The sequence below is a fragment of the Chiloscyllium plagiosum genome, unplaced genomic scaffold (genome assembly GCF_037043375.1).
Source record: "Chiloscyllium plagiosum isolate Xiang-an unplaced genomic scaffold, Cpla_swu_hap1 HiC_scaffold_5, whole genome shotgun sequence".
Classification (NCBI taxonomy): Eukaryota; Metazoa; Chordata; class Chondrichthyes; order Orectolobiformes; family Hemiscylliidae; genus Chiloscyllium; species Chiloscyllium plagiosum.
In genome coordinates this window covers 56,292,353-56,310,677 of record NW_028270143.1, presented here as the reverse complement: position 1 = coordinate 56,310,677, position 18,325 = coordinate 56,292,353, and the positions used below count along the sequence as shown (strand labels likewise).

The 18,325-nt window shown below is 40.8% G+C and overlaps 1 protein-coding gene across 8 annotated transcripts in view; it reads right to left on the bottom strand.

The window, feature by feature from the left end:
- Positions 1-1,770: 1,770 nt before the first annotated feature.
- LOC122549891 (poly(rC)-binding protein 3) overlaps positions 1,771-18,325 on the bottom strand; it is a 272,566-nt gene continuing 256,011 nt past the window's right edge. For 4 of the 8 annotated variants that reach the window (XM_087987180.1, XM_087987178.1, XM_043690082.2 and 1 more), the window contains one exon: positions 1,771-9,048. In XM_087987180.1, coding sequence (XP_087843306.1) covers positions 8,703-9,048 — 346 coding nt within the window. In that variant the 3' untranslated portion in view covers positions 1,771-8,702. Of the gene's footprint in view, positions 9,049-9,570; positions 10,546-18,325 lie in introns of those variants that run through there. The other 4 variants (XM_043690073.2, XM_087987182.1, XM_087987181.1 and 1 more) reach the window with 4 other exon arrangements.

Below are 18,325 nucleotides of genomic sequence, written 5' to 3'. Positions count from 1 at the left end.
CATTGATACATTGATGGAATGAGACAATAGTTGGCAGATAAAGTTCAATATGGGCAAATGTGATGTGATGCACTTTGATAAAAAAATGGAAGAGGCAGTATAATCTGAAGAAGTATGATTTTAAAGGGTGTGCAGGAGCAGAGACCTGGATGTATATGCACACAAGTCATTAAAGATGACGGGACAGGTAGAGAGAGCAGTTAATGGCCCAGGAAATACTCTAGGCTTAATAAATAGGGATATAGCGTGCAAGAGAAAGAAGATTATGATGAACTTCTATCAGACATTGGTTAGACTGAGCTGAAATATTGTGCACAATTCTGAGTGCCAAATTGGAGGAACGACATGCATGCATTGGAAATAGTGCTGGGAGGTTTGTGAATTTCTAGGGACAAGTTACTTATGTCATGAGAGAATATTGGAGAACTCATAGACTTATCGTGATTTAGAGCACAGAAGGAGATCCTTTGGGCCCATCATGTCTATACTGGTCAACAAAGATCTAATAATATAAATCCCTTTTCCAGCTTTTGATCTATTGCCTTGGAGGCTATGACAACACAAATCAAAATCTAAATACTGCTTAAAGGTTATGAGAATTTCTGACTCAGCCACCCTTTCAGGCAATGAGCTCCAACGCTCCCACCAACCTCCATCTGAAAAAAATTTGTTCTCAGCTTCCTTCTTAGCCTTCTTTGTTTTACATTAAATCTATGACCCTTGGTATTGACATCTTGATTGGTGGAAAAAGTGCCTTCCACTCTTCCTTCATAATCTTATAGACATCCAATAGGGCCCTTCTCAACTTTGTTCCAAGGCAAACAAGCCCAGCCTATGAAATCTTCCTTGAAATTCACACTCTCCACCCCAGGTACCATCCTGGACAATCATCTCTGCACCGTTTCTACTGCTTTCACATCCATCCTAGAATGTGGTATCCAGAACTTCATGCTGTACTCTTGTGTGGCCCAACCAGGGTTTTATACAATTGCAGCATAACCTCTTGCTCTTGTATTTTGTTGCTTGAATATTACAGGTAACTATCCCAGATGCCTTTTTAACCATCTTATCTACCTGCTCTGCTACTTCAGGCATCTGTGGATATGCACACTAAGGTCTCACAGACATTTCCAAAGTCCTACCATTCATAGTGTAATCCCTTGCCTTGCTGGCCCTCTCAAATACATCCCACATCCCCTTTGATTGAATTTGCTCTGACAGCCCCAACTCCTAACCCCAACCTACCTTGAACAGTCAGCCACTCACTTATAATCCTAACACCCATCACACCCCCAACCTAGCTGGCATCCTATATCCTCATCCAGCTGCCAACTTACCTTCTCATCCACCTAGCTTCCTATTCCCTCACCTCCCTGCCACCCTCTTCCACTCACCTTACACACTTGCCTTTCCTCAGCAGCTTCAGGACATGTAGATTCATAGAGATGTATAGCATGGAAACAGATCCTTCGGCCCAACTCATCCATACCGACCAGATAGCATAAATTAATTTAGTCCCATTTGCTAGATATCCCTCATATCCCTCTAAACCCTTTCTATTCACGTGCCCATCCAGATGTATTTTAAATGTTGTAATTGTACCAACCTCCATCACTTCCTCCAGCAGCTCATTTGCGTGAAAAGTCTTAAACTATGCCAGCTAATGTAATGCAAAAATAAGTGAGTGGTTTCAATGTGAATCCACTTCACAGCTGGATGCCTGGATTCCTAGCCTGGACTAGACTGCTTCTGTTGGGAAAGATCCTGGCCTCGAGTTTCACACAGAGCAAAGATAAGTTTGTAAACTTCTGTCCATTCGAAGTTCTAAATATAGTTCCTCATTCTGATAAGAGGTCTGAGCTTAATACATTTTATGTCTTCTTCAGAGGGAAAGTAAGGAATGGTTTAACGCACCTTTCGTTATGCGTAAGAACACTGAATAAGAAAAGCAGAGTCAAACAAGCAATTTAAAACAAGGACTAAATATTTTATGAAAATTTCAGTACAGGCCTTAGGAATTTCTAAACCACATAGAAACTCAATGAAAACTTTCTTATGTTAGTAAATTTTAAAATCTAATCATTAAGGGTGATGAGTGACCTTCAGTAATTTTAATGATTAAATTATTACACAATTATGTAGATATTGAATAAACATATCTTACATTTTTGAAAACTCCAGTGTGGTATCATTTGAGCATGTACGAAGTATAATTTTCACAAGCATTTAAATCAAACCCATAACAAGAATATTTAAAACATTAAATTTAATGATGTGGCTAGTAGACTTCAGGTTTTCTGAGGTTCTCTGCTATTTATAAAAAGATTATGATTGAATTTGCTTGAATGCCTGAAACACAAGATGAAGAATTGGAATCTACCAGATTATGGTTTGTTATGAGTGTAGCTAAAAAATTAAACACCAGAATATTTAAAGGATATTTAATTATTAATGTGAGTCACAAAATGTATAGAATCATAAAAAATGATGTAGTAACACTGGAGTTAGATTATTTAACCATTAAGACAGCAAAAACATTTATTTCTCAATATTCTTAATTCTCAACCATGTTAGAAATGTTAGGAAATTTCTCTTATCTTATAGATTACAGTCCACAGAAATCATGCTCCAGAGAAAATGGTTTTGTGTTGTGATTAATGCAGTTTGTAAGATGGATATATTACTGAGCCCCCAGGCCAGAAACTTCTGAAGTCAGCCTAAAATGGAGGAACAAAATCAAGAAAAAAGATAAACAAAGTACTTCTCAACCATGAATTTTTGTTGGGACACAACAAACCGGGTACATGATTCATTGGTAAAGCCTGACAGTAGCTTGGATACTTAGACATTGTTTCTAAATATTTTCATTATATACAAGCAAACAAAAACATGAATGAATAGCCAACATTAAAAACAGCAATTCTACCACTAAAGTACATATTAGTGTAATTTTGCTGAAATAGTAATGAGTTCCAGAATACAACAATGACGTTTATTGTAATACTTAAAAAGGTGCATAGTCCTATACAACACCATACTAGGGCTGGTTTTGATATATAATTTCTTCACAGATTGTATTTTTTTGTATTCTTTTACAAGTTCACTTGATACAATTAAGGATTTGTACATTTATCTGAAAAATGAAGATGAATGAACACAGTTTGTTGATGGCCTTTTTGAATTCAGAAAGTGACTGAAACAATGTTATTTTGTCAGAGGCGCAAAACTAAACTTAAAAATGGATGAATAGACAAAACAGGAAATGTGATATAAACTAGCTCCAACAGATAAAGACAAGAATGTTTTGTGATATTTAACTCATTGATGAATTCACTGACGTTATTTTCCAAGTGGGCGGCACAGTGGTTAGCACTGCTGCCTCACAGCACCAGAGACCCGGGTTCAATTCCCGCCTCAGGCGACTGACTGTGTGGAGTTTGCACATTCTCCCCATGTCTGCATGGGTTTCCTCTGCGTGCTCCGGTTTGCTCCCACAGTCCAAAAATGTGCAGGTTAGGTGAATTGACCATGCTAAATTGCCCGTATTGTTAGGTGAAGGGGTAAATGTAGGGGAATGGGTCAGGGTGTGTTGCACTTCGGCGGTTCAGTGTGGACTTGTTGGGCCGAAGGCCCTGTTTCCACACTGTAAGTAATTTAATCTAATAATTTGTATTTTAAGCGCAATGACAACCATAATTTGGATGGCACTTCCTTCCAGAATGACTTTTAAAAATATTCAATATTATCTGTAAAATGTTCACACCTCCCATGAGTATAAAAACTTTTTATTTCTGTAATTTCCCTCCTCTTATACTTTAAGAGGCTAGGTCTTTGGAGTTAGTTGTGTGGTACTGGTTATTTTCAACAAGAAACCCAAATCACAGTTATTACTGGGTGAGCTTGGGCAGTGACAGTCAAGACTATTCAGTTAGAAAGTAGCAGAGCTGGGTCCAATGCTGTCTTCATCCTGCTGCTTGCAATGCATTCAATTTAAGTAGAGGTTGCTGGATAGCAAACAGAAGCAACAACTTCTTAGCAGCTTTTCTCATTGATAACTCAACCACTGAAGTTGCTAGCTGCCTGAATATAGTTAATTCAGTACTGATCAGGACTCATTTTGGGATCTTTCTGGTCTGAAAGGCTAAACTATTCATTTGTTAACTCGCTCCTGAGCTACAGAGAAGATGTTTTCCATGTGATGTTTGTAAGATAGATCAAGTTTTTGCATCTAGGCTGTATAAGGTATCATGCCATGTATGATAGGATTGATCAAATTTATTGATTTCTAATTTATCTCAGTCCAGCTTTAACCCTTGTCTAATTCCTCACATGTAAACATACTGACTTCTTAATATTCATATCCATAAATACAATGCTTTTCTGCTAACATACTATTTTTCTCCATCAATCACCATGTATTAACAACTTACCCTTTAGTTTTATTTGCTTATAACTGCTTAATATTGACAAATTAACACAACTAACAGATGACCAAATTTAAGATTTTCACTCCTTTTCACAAATACCAGTTTAGAAGCGATTGTCATTGTTGTTCAGCAGTACATTACATGAACTGTTAGTCATTAAAAACAAACTAAGTTAGAATTCAAATAACAACAGAAATTGGTTGAAATATTCAGCAGGTCAGGCAGCATCTATTGAGAAAAACAGAGTTATCGTTTCAGGTGGTGACCTTTCTCCAGATGAAGAGTAAATCATCAATCTGAAATGCTAACTCTGTTTCTATCCAGTTGTACTGGCTGTCCCAGCTGTCTCTAGTGCACTGTCAAATAGCTGTTCTTCACCCTTAGGCAATGGTTTATTCCTGGCAGAGAGCCCTGTAAAACTATGAGAGAAAATAGAGGATGAAATGTTCATGTGTCCCCACTGCCATGACATTTAAGTATAACCTTCTCATCCAGAAGTCAATTGAGCCACGTATGTGGTCAATGAAGACCTCTTCCATTGCAGCTGGGCTCCCTGTCATATCAGCAGACTACCTATGAAGGAGCCACCTGACACAACTAGCTGCCCACCAAATAAAGAGCTGCCTGAACTTGGCAACCCACCCTGCTTCTTACTTGGGCTTGACTCCATGTCCCCAGATCCTAGTTGAGACAAAGGTATACTTCCGTAGCTTCCTCCTCTTCCAAACACAATCCCAATAGTGGCTATTTCTTCTAATGGCATGACTGAGCTTTAACCAGAGCTTCTGAGGACACGCAGTCATCCTTTAAAGGGACAGTGGCCCTGTGGCAGCCAGTCAGTAACCTGACTTTGGTTAAATAGAGCAGGGAGTCCCAAAAGCTGTGACTCAGGATTACCCCGACTTTCCAGCCCATCATCAGGATCCTTATCTCTGCAGAAAATTCAATCTCTATAATGTAAAAGTTCACAGGCAATTTGACCATTTAGAGCCTTGCAGACCAGGTCAATCCTGTACTCACTGATCTTCATTATGTGTATACTCTAGAAACCAATGGAGAGTAATCAGGATATGGGACCCAGACTAACTTTCATTCCTGAGATCAGAGGCACTGATGTAGTGAAAAGCTCTGGGTGGGATTTAGTTTATGCGATGGCACTTTCCCACTGATTGGACAACTGGTAGGAACCTGCGTTGCTTCTCTCTGTGAAGGCCAAGCATTATTTATGAGCAAACATGCACTTACCTGGCCAGCTTTGTCCTGCTCCCATGACAAAGGTACCAGTCAGATGGGAACTCTGTATCCAAGAGGTGCCAGCCAGCTTTGAATTTTTTTTTTTCCATTCATGGGATAAGGATTTAATCTAGCAAGGTTAGCATTTATTGCCTCTCCCTAATTGAAGGTGGTAGTGCATTGTCCTATTAAACTATTGCGGGTTTTGGGGTGTAGGTACACCCACAATACTGTTCGGAAGGGATTTCTAGGATTTTGAGACAGCGATAGTGGGGCTTGGAGGGGAACTTGCATATCTTGGTGATCCTCCATGTAACTGGTCTCCGTGTCCTTCTAAGTGGTAAAGGATTTGAGTTTGAAAGGTAATGTTGAACGACCCTTCAGTTATTGCAGTGTGTCTGGCGATGTTACATCTGAAATCACTGTACATTAGTGGTGAAGGAAATGAATGTTAAAGGTAGTGAATAAGGTGCCAAGCAAATAGGCTGCTTTGTCTTGAATGGTGTGAAGCTTCTTGAGTTTTGTTGGAACTGCACTCATGCAGACAAGTCATTGCTTATTATGTGTGTGTTGTGAATGTTATTTGCCATCCATCAGCTGAAGCCTGATTGTTGTCCAGGTCTGGCTTCATGTTGAAGAATAAAGGCATGGAGTATTTTCTAAATGGGGAGAAAATTCAGAAGTCTGAAGTGCAAAGAGACTTGGGAGTAATAGTCCAGGATTGTCTCAAAGTAAACTTGCAAGGTGAGTCTGTAGTTAGGAAGGCAAATGCAATGATGGCATTTATTTTGAGAGGACTTGAACATAAGGCTCTATAAGGCAGTTTTGGGCCCCATACCTCAGGAAGGATGTACTGGCCTTGGAGCGTGTTCAGAGGAGGATCATGAAAATGGTCCTAGGAATGAAAAGCTTAACATTGGAGAAACATTTGAGGACTCTGGATTTATACTCAATGGAGTTTAGAAGGATGAGATGGGATTTAATTGAAACACAGAATACTGAAAGACCTGGACAGAGTAGATGTTGAAAAGGTCTTTCCATTGGTAGGAGAGACTAGGACCAAGGTCATAGCCTTAGAGTAAAGGGAAGACCTTTTAGAATGGAGATAAGGATAAACTTCTTCAGCTAGAGAGTGGTGAATCTATGGAATTCATTGCCATAGAAGGCTGTGGAGGGCATGTCATTGACTATGTTTAATACTGAGATAGGTAGGTTCTTGAGAATCAAGGGGATCAAGGGTTAAGGGGAGAAAGCAGGAGAATGAGGATGAGAAACTTATCAGTCATGATTGAATGGCGCAGCAGACTCGATGTGCTGAATGGCCTAATTTCCACCCCTATATCTTATAGTGTTATGGACACAGACTGCTTCAATATCTTCTGGATCATGAAGAGTGTTTACTATTGCGCAATCAGCAAACATCCCCATTTCTGACCTCATGATTGAGGAAAGGACATTTATGAAGCAGTTGAAGATAGTTGGACCTAGAACATTAAGCTGAGAAAATTTCCTTGAACTGAGATGACTGATCTTCCACAACCAGAACCATATTACTTTGTGAAAGGTATGATTCTAAACTGGACAGAGGTTTCCCAACAATTTCAATTGGCTCTACATCTGCTAAGTGTCCTTGACCCAAACCAGGTTGAAAGCTGCCTTAATTTCAAGGTTAGTCATTTGCTTCTCACCTCTGGAGTTCATCGGTTTTATCAATGTTTTGACCAAGGCATGTAATGAGGTCAGAAGCAGACCCAAATTACTCAGTGAGTAGGCTATTCCTTTGCAAGTGGCATGTCAATGACCCCCCTCCTATCATTTTGCCGATAATAGAGAGTAGGCTTATAGGGCAGTAGTTAGATAGGTTGGATTTGTCTTGTTTCTTCTGGACAGGATATAACTGGGCAACTTCCAACATTGTCATAGCATTGTGGGTGGCACAGTGCCACAGTGGTTAGCACTGCTGCCTCACAGCACCAGAGACCCAGGTTCAATACCAGCCTCAGGCAACTGTCTGTGTGGAGTTTGCACATTCTCCCCGTGTCTGCGTGGGTTTCCTCCAGGTGCTCTGGTTTCCTCCCACAGTCCAAAAATGTGCAGGTTAGGTGAATTGTCCATGCTAAATTGTCCATGTGCATTAGTCAGAGGGAAATGGGTCTGGATGGGTTGCTCTTCAGAGGGTCAGTGTGGACTTGTTGGGCCGAAGGGCCTGTTTCCACGCTGTAAGTAATTGAATCTAAAAAAAACCTGTACTGGAACAGCTTGGCTAGGGTCACAAGTTGTGGTGCATATGTCTTCAGTACTGGCTGAAGGCCACAAGCCAATCAGGGGTAGCAACTCTGTATTGCAATAGCACTGCAGAGGGTAGTGGGTGTGGCTAGTAATGCTCAAACACCTTCATCAAGGACCATCTCTGGATCCCTGGAAACAGGTGAATAGTGCCAGATGGGATTCACGAGGAGGGGTTGTTGGTGAGGTGGAGGGGAGAATGGTGGGAATTAGGAAATGGGAGTGGTTCTCACATTAATTGCCAGATTGACATTTAACCTCACTCAGGCTCCAAGGAGTGGTTGCAGCAGGACACCACTGATTACCAGTGGTGATGTGAGGCCATAGCCAGTACATTCCACTTTATAGATTGCTCTCTGACAGTGAAGATAAAAATTTAACTCACAACGTTTACCATTCTCCTTCAACTTTTTTCTGTGTTTGACTTGTTCTAATGCTTCTCTTCTCCAGTGGAAAATTGTGATAATTTCTCTACTGTGAAATAATTCATACTTGTTTGTTTTTGCCTAATATTACTTACAAAAACAGTGCACCTCATATTCTTTACCATTTTGTCTTAGACTGTGAGAAATATTTTATTATGTGGTATGTCAATTAGCTGTTGGAACTAATTGCATCATATTGTTAATAGTAATGGAACGTGAAAGACAATTTTAGATCTCAACTGTTAGAAATGATAAACATTTAAAATGCTTCCTTAGTATCTATTATTAGCTATTGATTTGGGAGAGACTTGAAAACCGCCTTCACATTACTTCAGTATGGAGCAAACTTCTGCCGGTCAGATTTCTTAACCCCACTTGTTGAAGGAATTTTAGGAGTATAAGCAGATAGATTCCCAGGGACACCCATAGCAGCTGTGGCATTAAGTGCCAGGAGCGGGACAGTTTTCATGCCAAGCAGATTGGAAACAGGAACAGCATAGTGGGGTGTTGGTAAAGGAGACGAGGTATTCACATTAACCATGGAGGCAGCTGCTGCTGCCATAACAGCCACAGAGGTGGGGGTTGAGGTAGGGGTGGCAGACTGAGAGAGGTTCACGTTCAGGTCAACAGGGTTCGTGACGGAAGCAGTCTGGGTGCTGACTTTAGCCATCTCTAAGCTGCAAACGAAGAAAGGAATAGGAATAAACAGTTGGGGAGGTCAAGCCAGGGTGAGGAAGAGAGGAAGGATAGGAGGACACATACAGGGTGGGATTAGATTGGTCAACAAATGGAAAGGGAAATGGGGAGGTAAAAGAGGAGAGATTAGGATCAAGGGGGGAACATGTTATGTGTTAAAGAAGAGAAATAACAAAAGGGTATTTAATGATTTTGATGATGAAACATTACTGAGACCTCAAAGTCTTTTCAAATTAAAAATTTGATATCATGAGTAAAATTAATCTGAGGAAATGTATATAATGACTAATGATGGAGAAGCAAACTTGAAGACCAAGAATTTAAAATATTTAAGATATAATCTCCAGCACAAATAAAATCATCTGAATTGGAAAGGTTTTCAAATACTATTTTTTTCATATAAGAAATTATATTACTATAAGTACTCTTGTCTGAATTGTTTTACATAATTTTGAAAAATAACAACATGATAAATTCAAGGAGTCAGAAAATTTTAAGACCGGTTCATTGAATTGTAATTAAAATTAACCACATTATTTATTAAATGTTGCATTGTTTCCATTTCCTCCTTCAGTACAGTACAAACACAGCTGTTGCAATATTGTTGAAAAATAGATTTTCAAATATAATACTAATTGAAATATAAGAATTAAAATTCATTTAGAAGTGCACAGTTATGCTTTATAAACCAAACTTATACAAGGGCACTAATCCTATATGTAAAGATACACTAACAAATTACTGGAGTATAAAGGGTAAATTAAAACAATATTTTCTCACATTTCATGTTGATATAGCACATATACATTTATGATACATTGTACACTATTAGATATAAGTAAAAGTGCAAAAGATCAGTTGACTTAATTTTAGATATTTGAAAAGTTATAAAATTATTATATTATGATAATAACATGCTTACTGATTGTTAGACACATAACTATTGCTATAACAAGATAATTTCCAACAAGCAACAAAACCTTCCTTTTATCTTTACAGTATATATTAGTGCTGGAACTATGATTTAATAATACTGTTTTAAAATCATATTAGAATAGGCATTCTACCAAATTAATATTTTTACACAAATTTTGTACTGGCTATTGAATATGACATTTTTAAGTTTTCTCAATGCAACTTGGAGATATTAACAATATACAGTCAGACCCCATTATTACAAACCCATGGGGAATGGCCAAGTAGTTCTCCTCATTGGGACTTCATTCTATCGAGGGTTGAGCTGACTTTATTCCTTTACCACAGACACAGCTGCTGCACTGGGTTTTCCAACTGTCGCACATGAGCTGGAATCATGCCTGGTGATATCATTACGCACTTCCTGTGAGTGTCAAAACAATGACTACTGACCAGCTCATAATAATGGGGTAAAAACCTTTGCAAATGTGGGAGTTGAGCTGTAAATCATTGAGAAACAGTTGCTGGTTTGCTTGATTTTAACAGGGGTTGAACACTATATGCTGTAACAGAAAGGAAATTGTTCTAATGGAAGGTTTGTAATAACCAAGTTCACTATAAAGAGGTTTGACTGTATGATTTCTAATCTAAACTTAAAGAACAGTATTAATCTTAAAATATCAATCAATATTTAACTAGTAATTACTTATTTTTAAATCAGTACTTTCCTCAAAGATTGGGACTGCATCCTGTTAAATAACTTCATGTTTACAAAAGAAAGACAATTTGTAGTAATTTATGATTTTCTCCTATGTTCCTGCTGCACGAATCTGTGCACTTACAGGTTTTTTCAAAAATCTATTTGCTTTCCAAAATATTTTGGAAAAAGGAATCATACAGATTATTAATTGTAGGAAATCCACTTCTAGGAGAATAGAACTTAAGAGCAGAGATGTTGGTATAAAATGTTTGTCTTCCAACAGAGGCAGGAATAGGGTTAGGAAACCTGAGACCATTGAGATTTTGCTGGCAAAATGGGCATCCTCTTCCTTTTTGATCCCATACTGTTCTCATACAGCCATCTGTTTTGTCAGAAAGGCCCTGGATCACGACTCCATATAATATCCATTTAGGGTCATTAAAGTGCTTTAAAAAGTGCAACACTTTCCTTTCTCTTAAAATGCACTATTTTCACCTGTGGTGTATGTTCTGTGAGCATTAACAAAATTGAGTCATAACCCCTTCTTCCAAGTCAGAAAGAGCTTGAGATTGATGTAGAGCAACTTCATTGCAGCATTTTCTTCATACTTTTAACACACTTAACATTTGGCTGGCAACGAAAGGATTCTCTGCTTGGGAGGGTACCCCACAAAGTGAATGTCAGATGCCTACACTCCAAGCACTATTAGGGGTCACTGTGGCACTGATTTGTTTTTTTTTGCTGGGGATTCATGTAAACATTCCACAGACAACCTGGTATATCACAGGCAAAAGCACAGACATAGCTTTTTCGTCAAGGTGAGCAGTTTATCTTTTTTGAGACAAATGCTGCATCAAAGGCCCAGGAAGTGACTGGTTTGGCTTCAGTTGCTAGTTTCCTAAGATGTGGAGGAGCCATTGTTGGAGTGGGATGGACAAAGCTAAAAATCACACAACACCAGGTTATAGTCCAACAGGTTTATTTGACAGTACTAGCTTTCGGAGCGTTGCTCCTTCATCAGGTAGCTGTGGAGCAGGATCATAAGATACAGAATTTATAGTGAAAGATTACAGTGTCATGCATGTAACTGATACGGTAGATTGAACAAACTTTGATTGCTGTTAAGTCTTTCATCTTTTAGAATGGGTTGCAGGTTTTGGTTCACTAATATGTAAAACCAAGAACCTCTTTCAAATCGCATTCTCGAGATAGCAGGGTTATTGTTATGGATGATTTCAATGTTCCCAATATCGACTGGAACCTCCTAAATGCAGATGGTTTGGATGGAGCCACTTTTGTCAGGTGTGTCCAGGAGGGTTTCCTTACTCAGTATGTAGACAGGCAGACGAGGGGAGAGGCCATTTTGGATTTGGTGCTCGGCAATGAGCCAGGACAGGTGTCAGATCTCGTGGTAGGAGAGCACTTTGGTGACAGTGATCACAACTGCCTCACATTTAGCATAGCCTTGGAGAGTGAAAGGAGTAGTTACCAAGGGAAGATATTTAATTGGAGAAAAGGAAATTATGACGCTATCAGACAGGAGTTGGGAAGTACAGTTTGGGAGCATTTGTTCCACAAAAAGGGCACAACAGACATGTGGAGACTGGAGCAGTTGTTACGAGTGATGCTCAAATTTGTTCCTCTGAGACAGGTAAGGAGGGGTAAGATTAAGGAACCTTGGATGATGAGAACAGAGGAGCTTCTCATCAAAAGGAAGAAAACAGCTTATGTAAGATGGAGGAAGCAAGGATCTATCACAGCTTTAGAGGACTACAGGCTTCCTAGAAAGGAGTTCAGAAAGGGACTGAGGAGAGCCAGGAGGGGGCACGAAAAAGGCTTGGCAAGAAGGATTAGGGAGAACCCAAAGGCATTTTAATCATATGTAAGGAATAAGAGAATGATCAGGGAGAAGGTAGGGCCGATCAGGGATAGCGGAGGGAACTTGTGCGTGGAGTCTGAGCAGATAGGGGAAACCCGAAATGAGTTTTTTGCTTCGGTTTTCACTAAGGAAAGGGAACTTGTTGTAAATGAAAACTTAGAGGAGTTGGGATACAGTCTCGGCCAGATCAAGATTGATGAAGTTGATGTGCTGGAAAGTTTGGAAAACAATAAGATTGATAGGTCCCCAGGGCCAGACCAGATTTATCCGAGGCTGCTCTGGGAAGTGAGAAAGGAGGTTGCTAAGCTGCTGGCAAGGATATTTGCCTCCTCACTCTCCATGGGAGTCATACCGGAGGATTGGAAGGAGGCGAATGTTGTTCCTCTTTTCAAGAAGGGTAATAGGGAAATCCCTGGCAATCACAGACCAGTCAGTCTTACGTCTGTGGTCAGCAAAGTTTTGTAAAGAATTCTGAGAGATAGGATTTATGATGATTTGGCAAAGCATAGTGTGATTAAAGGCAGTCAGCATGGCTTTGTGAGGGGCAGGTCATGTCTCACAAATCTTATTGAGTTCTTTGAGCAGGTTGACAAAGGTCAAGCAGTGGATGTGGTGTATCTGGACTTCAACAAGGCATTTGATCAGGTTCCCCATGGTAGACTCATTCATAAAGTCAGGAAGTATGGGATATAGGGAGATTTGGCTATCTGGTTTCAGAATTGGCTGGCTGACAGAAGGCAGAAAGTGGTTGTAGACGGAAGGTTTTCTGCCTAGAAGTCAGTGTTCTTGGGCCTCTGCTCTTTGTAGCTTTTATAAATGACTTGGATGAGGAGGTTGAGGGGGGTGGTTAGTAAATTTGCAGATGACACAAAGGTTGGAGGTGTCATCAATAGTATAGAGGGCTACTGTAGACTGCAGCACGACATAGACAGGATGCAGAGCTGGGCTGGGAAATGGCAGATGGGGTTCAACCTGGATAAATGCGAAGTGATGCATTTTGGAAGGTCGAACTTGAATGCTGAATATAGGATTAAAGACAGGATTCTTGGCAGTGTGGTGGAACAAAGGGATCTGGGTGTGCAAGTACATAGATCCCTCAAAGTTGCCACCCAAGTGAACAGGGTTGTTAAGAAAGCATATGGTGTTTTGGCTTTCATTAACAGGGAGATCAAGTTTAAGAGCCGTGAGGTTTTACTACAGCTCTACAAGTCCCTGGTGAGACCACACTTGGAAAATTATGTCCAGTTCTGGTTCCCCTACTATAGGAAAGATACAGAGGCTTTGAAGAAGCTGCAAAGAAGGTTTACCAGGATGCTGCCTGGACTGGAGGGCTTGCCTTGTGAAGAAAGGTTGAATAAGCTCAGACTTTTCTCTCTGGAGAGAAGGAGGAAGAGAGGAGACCTGATTGAGATATACAAGATAATGAGTGGAATAGATAGAGAGAGTGTGTGTGTGAGGTTGTGTGTTGCATGTGTGCGCCTCTCGTGGGGTGTACTTGTGTCTGTGTCTGAGAGAGAACGTGTGTATGAGAGAGGGTCTGCGTGAGTGTGTGAATATGTAAGAGTGTGCATGTATGTGTATGTGTGTGAGAGTGTGTAGTGTAGTGGGGTGTAGTAGAGTGACATGAATCCAAGGTCCCGGTTGAGGCCATCCTCATGGGTACTGAACTTGACTATCAGCCTCTGCTCTGCCATTCTGCGTTGTTGCATATCTCGAAGTCCACCTTGCAGGATGGTCACCCGAAGATCCAAGACTGAATGTTCCTGATTGCTGAAGTGTTCCCCAACTGGGAGGAACACCTCTGTCTGGCGATTGTTGCGCACTGTCCATTCATCATGTTGTAGCATCTGCTTGGTCTCGCCAATGTACCATGCCTCTGGGCATCCTTGCCTGCCGTGTATGAGATAGATAATGTTGACCAAGTTAAGTGAGTACCTGCCGTGTACATGTCCCCATGTGTAATGGTCGTATCCATGTTGACACTCTGACATGTCTTGCAGTGGTTGCCCAGACAGGGTTGTGTGATATTATGGTTGATATTGTCCAGAGGCTGCATAGTTTGCTGTGCACAATGACCTGTTTAAGGTTTGGCAGTTGTTTAAAGGCAAGACATGAAGGCGTGAGGAAGGTCTTGGCAAGGCGCTCATCCTTATCAATAATGTGTTGCAGGTTGTGAAGAACATGATGTAGTTTCTTCACTCCTGAGAAGTACTGGATAATGAAGGGTACCCTATCGGTCGGATCCTGTGTCTGTCTTTGAGGAGGTCATTACGGTTTCTCACTGTGGCACATCGGAACTGGTGATCAATGAGCTGAGCATCGTACCCTGTTTTTATGATAGCGACTTTCAGCACCTTCTATTAATGAACCAAAACCTGCAACCCATTCTAAAATATGAAAGACTTAACAGCAATCTAGGTTTGTTCAATTGCATGTATCAGTTGCATGCATGACACTGTGATCTCTTGCTATAAATTCTGTGGCTTATGATCCTGCTCCACAGCTATCTGATGAAGGAGCAGCGCTCTGAAAGCTAGTACTTCCAAATAAACCCGTTGGACTATAACCTGGTGTTGTGTGATTTTTTTTAAACTAGTTTCCTCAGGTTTGAGGGATGGTGGTCTGCCCATGTGAAAATAAGGACTTCTACATAAACTGCAGAGCAATACATTAAAGGTTAATCAAGGAAGCCTCATCTTGGATAGTGAACAGAAGGAGGAAGAATTTCAGCAGAAAGATGAGAATAAAGAGGAAGGTCCATAGGTGAGGCCTTAAAGAAAGGGTAGAGAGCATTGTCATTGAGGGTAGGACTAATGAATACAGGATATCATCATAGCCAGAGACCTTCAGTGCAATGGCACTTTACATGGCACTTTCCTGAGTGTGAAGGCTGAAATCAGAATTGAATGTTGGAGATATCAAGGGAAGGGCATTGGAAATTCTTTCTTGCAATCATATATGTGGATTTTTCTCAAAATTAACTGAAAGTAGTGTGAATATTACAGCTGCTTCTGAGTTACATGATTTCTTGTATAATTCTTATGGTCTTTATATTTCATACGGGATTCTCCTATCAGGGACACAGACAGGAGATTTTGTGGCAGGGAGCTTGAATCTAGGATAGTATAAATAAAAACCGAAAGAACTGCAGATGCTGAAAATCAAAAACAAAAATTGAAATTGCTGAAAGTTAGGCAGGTCTAGGTGCAAGTGTAGAAAAAAATCAGAGTTAAAGTTTTGTGTTCTGTGATCCTTCCTCAGAACTCTGAGGAAGTTCTGAGGATAGTATGTTGTTTTCTCAGTGCCAGGATTAAGGACATTCAGTTGAAGCATATTGTCAAAAGGGAGAGCGAAAAGTCGAGAGTTGTACACATTGGTGAGAATGACATAGTTGGGAAAAGAGCTAAAGCATGCAGGGTGAATATAAGAGGTTAGGTAGAAGGTTAAAAACAGAACAATAGGCCCTGCTTACCATTGAGCTACTTGAATTTCAGTGGCAATTAGAACAGGAAGTGGATCATGCATCTAGTTAAGAGGCTAAGAATTCAGAGGATGGTGAGATTCTTCCAATATTGCGTGAACTATCAACATTCTGTTAAGACTGTTTAATCCTGAGGATGGTGTCCCAGTGGCTGGGCAGGCTGTTATCACTGATTCCATTTAGCCATCAATCTGCCACCCATGAGATAGTCGTGTTCAGGCATCTGAGCTGCTCTCTCGTCACTACCAGGAAACAAATGTCTCTGCACAGGATATCCTGTATCCATTTGCTGCACTGCACGTACACCAGGGGAATCACCATCAGGTTGGCCATTTTTTTGTGACGGCTTGTCATGTGTTCCCAAATCCAGGACATTGTGGAGGTCATGACCACTGTAGACTGCTCCACTTAGAAGATGTAGCTTTGCAGTGTTTCAGGGGACTTAGCCAGATACATTTCTGCAACTGCAGGATCAAATTGGCCTGTGGCACATGAGTCAGCATGTGTGGTTGTCATGCCTTTCCTTGTTATGAACTTTATGTTAAATTCTGCTGGTGAGGAGAAGGTTTAGATTAAATTAGGTTAGATTACTTACAGTGTGGAAACAGGCCCTTCAGCCCAACAAGTCCACACCGACCCTCCGAAGAACAACCCACCCAGACCCATTCCCCTACATTTACCCATTCATCTAACACTACGGGCAATTTAGCATGGGCAATTCACCTAACCTGCACATTTTTGGACTGTGGGAGGAAACCAGAGCACCTGGAGGAAACCCACGCAGACACGGGGAGAATGTGCAAACTCCACACAGATAGTTGCCTGAGGTGGGAATTGAACGCGGGTCTCTGGCGCTGTGAGGCAGCAGTGCTAACCACTGTGCCACCATGCCGCCCACTTGGCACAGGTTTGGTGGCCTAAACGTCATATTCTATTTAACTGTCTGACAAGCCATGTCACATTGCACTAGGGCCAAGAGATTCCTGAAACATTTATCACCTCCTTTGTGGTGGGGATAGGTCTGGGAGCCTGAAGTGTGCAGTGACCTGTGAAAGGGAAGGCATTGAGATGGGTGTAATCGGTGAGAAGATGTGAATGGGACAGAGGGGTATAACAGGTGAATTCTTGCTATGGTGACCTGCAGAACTGTTTGAGATGCTGCATGGTATATTTAAAAGTCTGTAACTTTCAGCAGTGAGCAGCAAATAACAAGTATAGCATAGTGCTGAAAGAATTGAATAGAATGACAACGTTGACAATTCAATAGTCCTTATAATTTAAGGGTTACATCTCACCTTCAGCGACCTCTCAGAATAGTCTCAGTTAAGATCAAGACTCCCTGGTGGTCTAGTGGTTAGGATTCAGCGCTTTCACCGCCGCGACCAGGGTTCAATTCCCGGTCAGGGAACGGGTGCTTTCTGGGGTGGCACAGTGGCTCAGTGGCTAGCAGTGCTGCCTCACAGCACCAGGATCCCAGGTTCAATTCCAGCCTCAGATGACCGTCTGTGTGAAGTTTGCACATTCTCCCCGTGTCTGCATGGGTTTCCTCCGGGTGCTCCAGTTTCCTCCCACAGTCCAAAGATGTGCAGGTTAGGTGAATTGGCCATGCTAACTTGCCCATAGTGTTAGGTGGATTAGTTAGAGGGAAATGGGTCTGGGTGGGTTACTCTTTGGAGGGTCGGTGTGGACTAGAAGGGCCTGTTTCCACACTGTAGGGAATCTAATCTAATCTTTCACATATTTGTGCTTTTAACTGTACTATATTGGACAGATCCCCTGATCTCATCCCAGCATAAAGCTTGGTCTGCATCCATTTGAGACTTACCAATTTTATTTGGAACACATTCCAGCTTCCAAAATGCAAAAGCTTGGAGAAAAGTCAGTTCAGAGCTGAGTTCATATTTCAGAAGCCACAAACAGATCTGAGCATTCTTTCCCATCTCTAAAAGAAAGTTTGGGCCATAATGCTAAGTTTATTTAGAACTTACATTAGAGGTCTGATTGCCACTTTAAAAAAGAAAATTAGAAGGTACCTAAAGATTTGCATGGATGATACAAGAACTAAGAAGATATACTAATCAGGAAAGATTGACTAAGTTGAGACACGTTTCTCGAAAAAAGAAAAGTCAAACTTGACCTCATAGAGGTTTCTACAAAAATAAAAGAGTTAGGGATACATCCACTAATGGGAGAGATTAAAATTAGGGCCATAGACATAATATAGCTACAACAATAACACCATAAATTAATTCTAGAGTTTTTTTTTGTCCAAAGAGCAGTTAG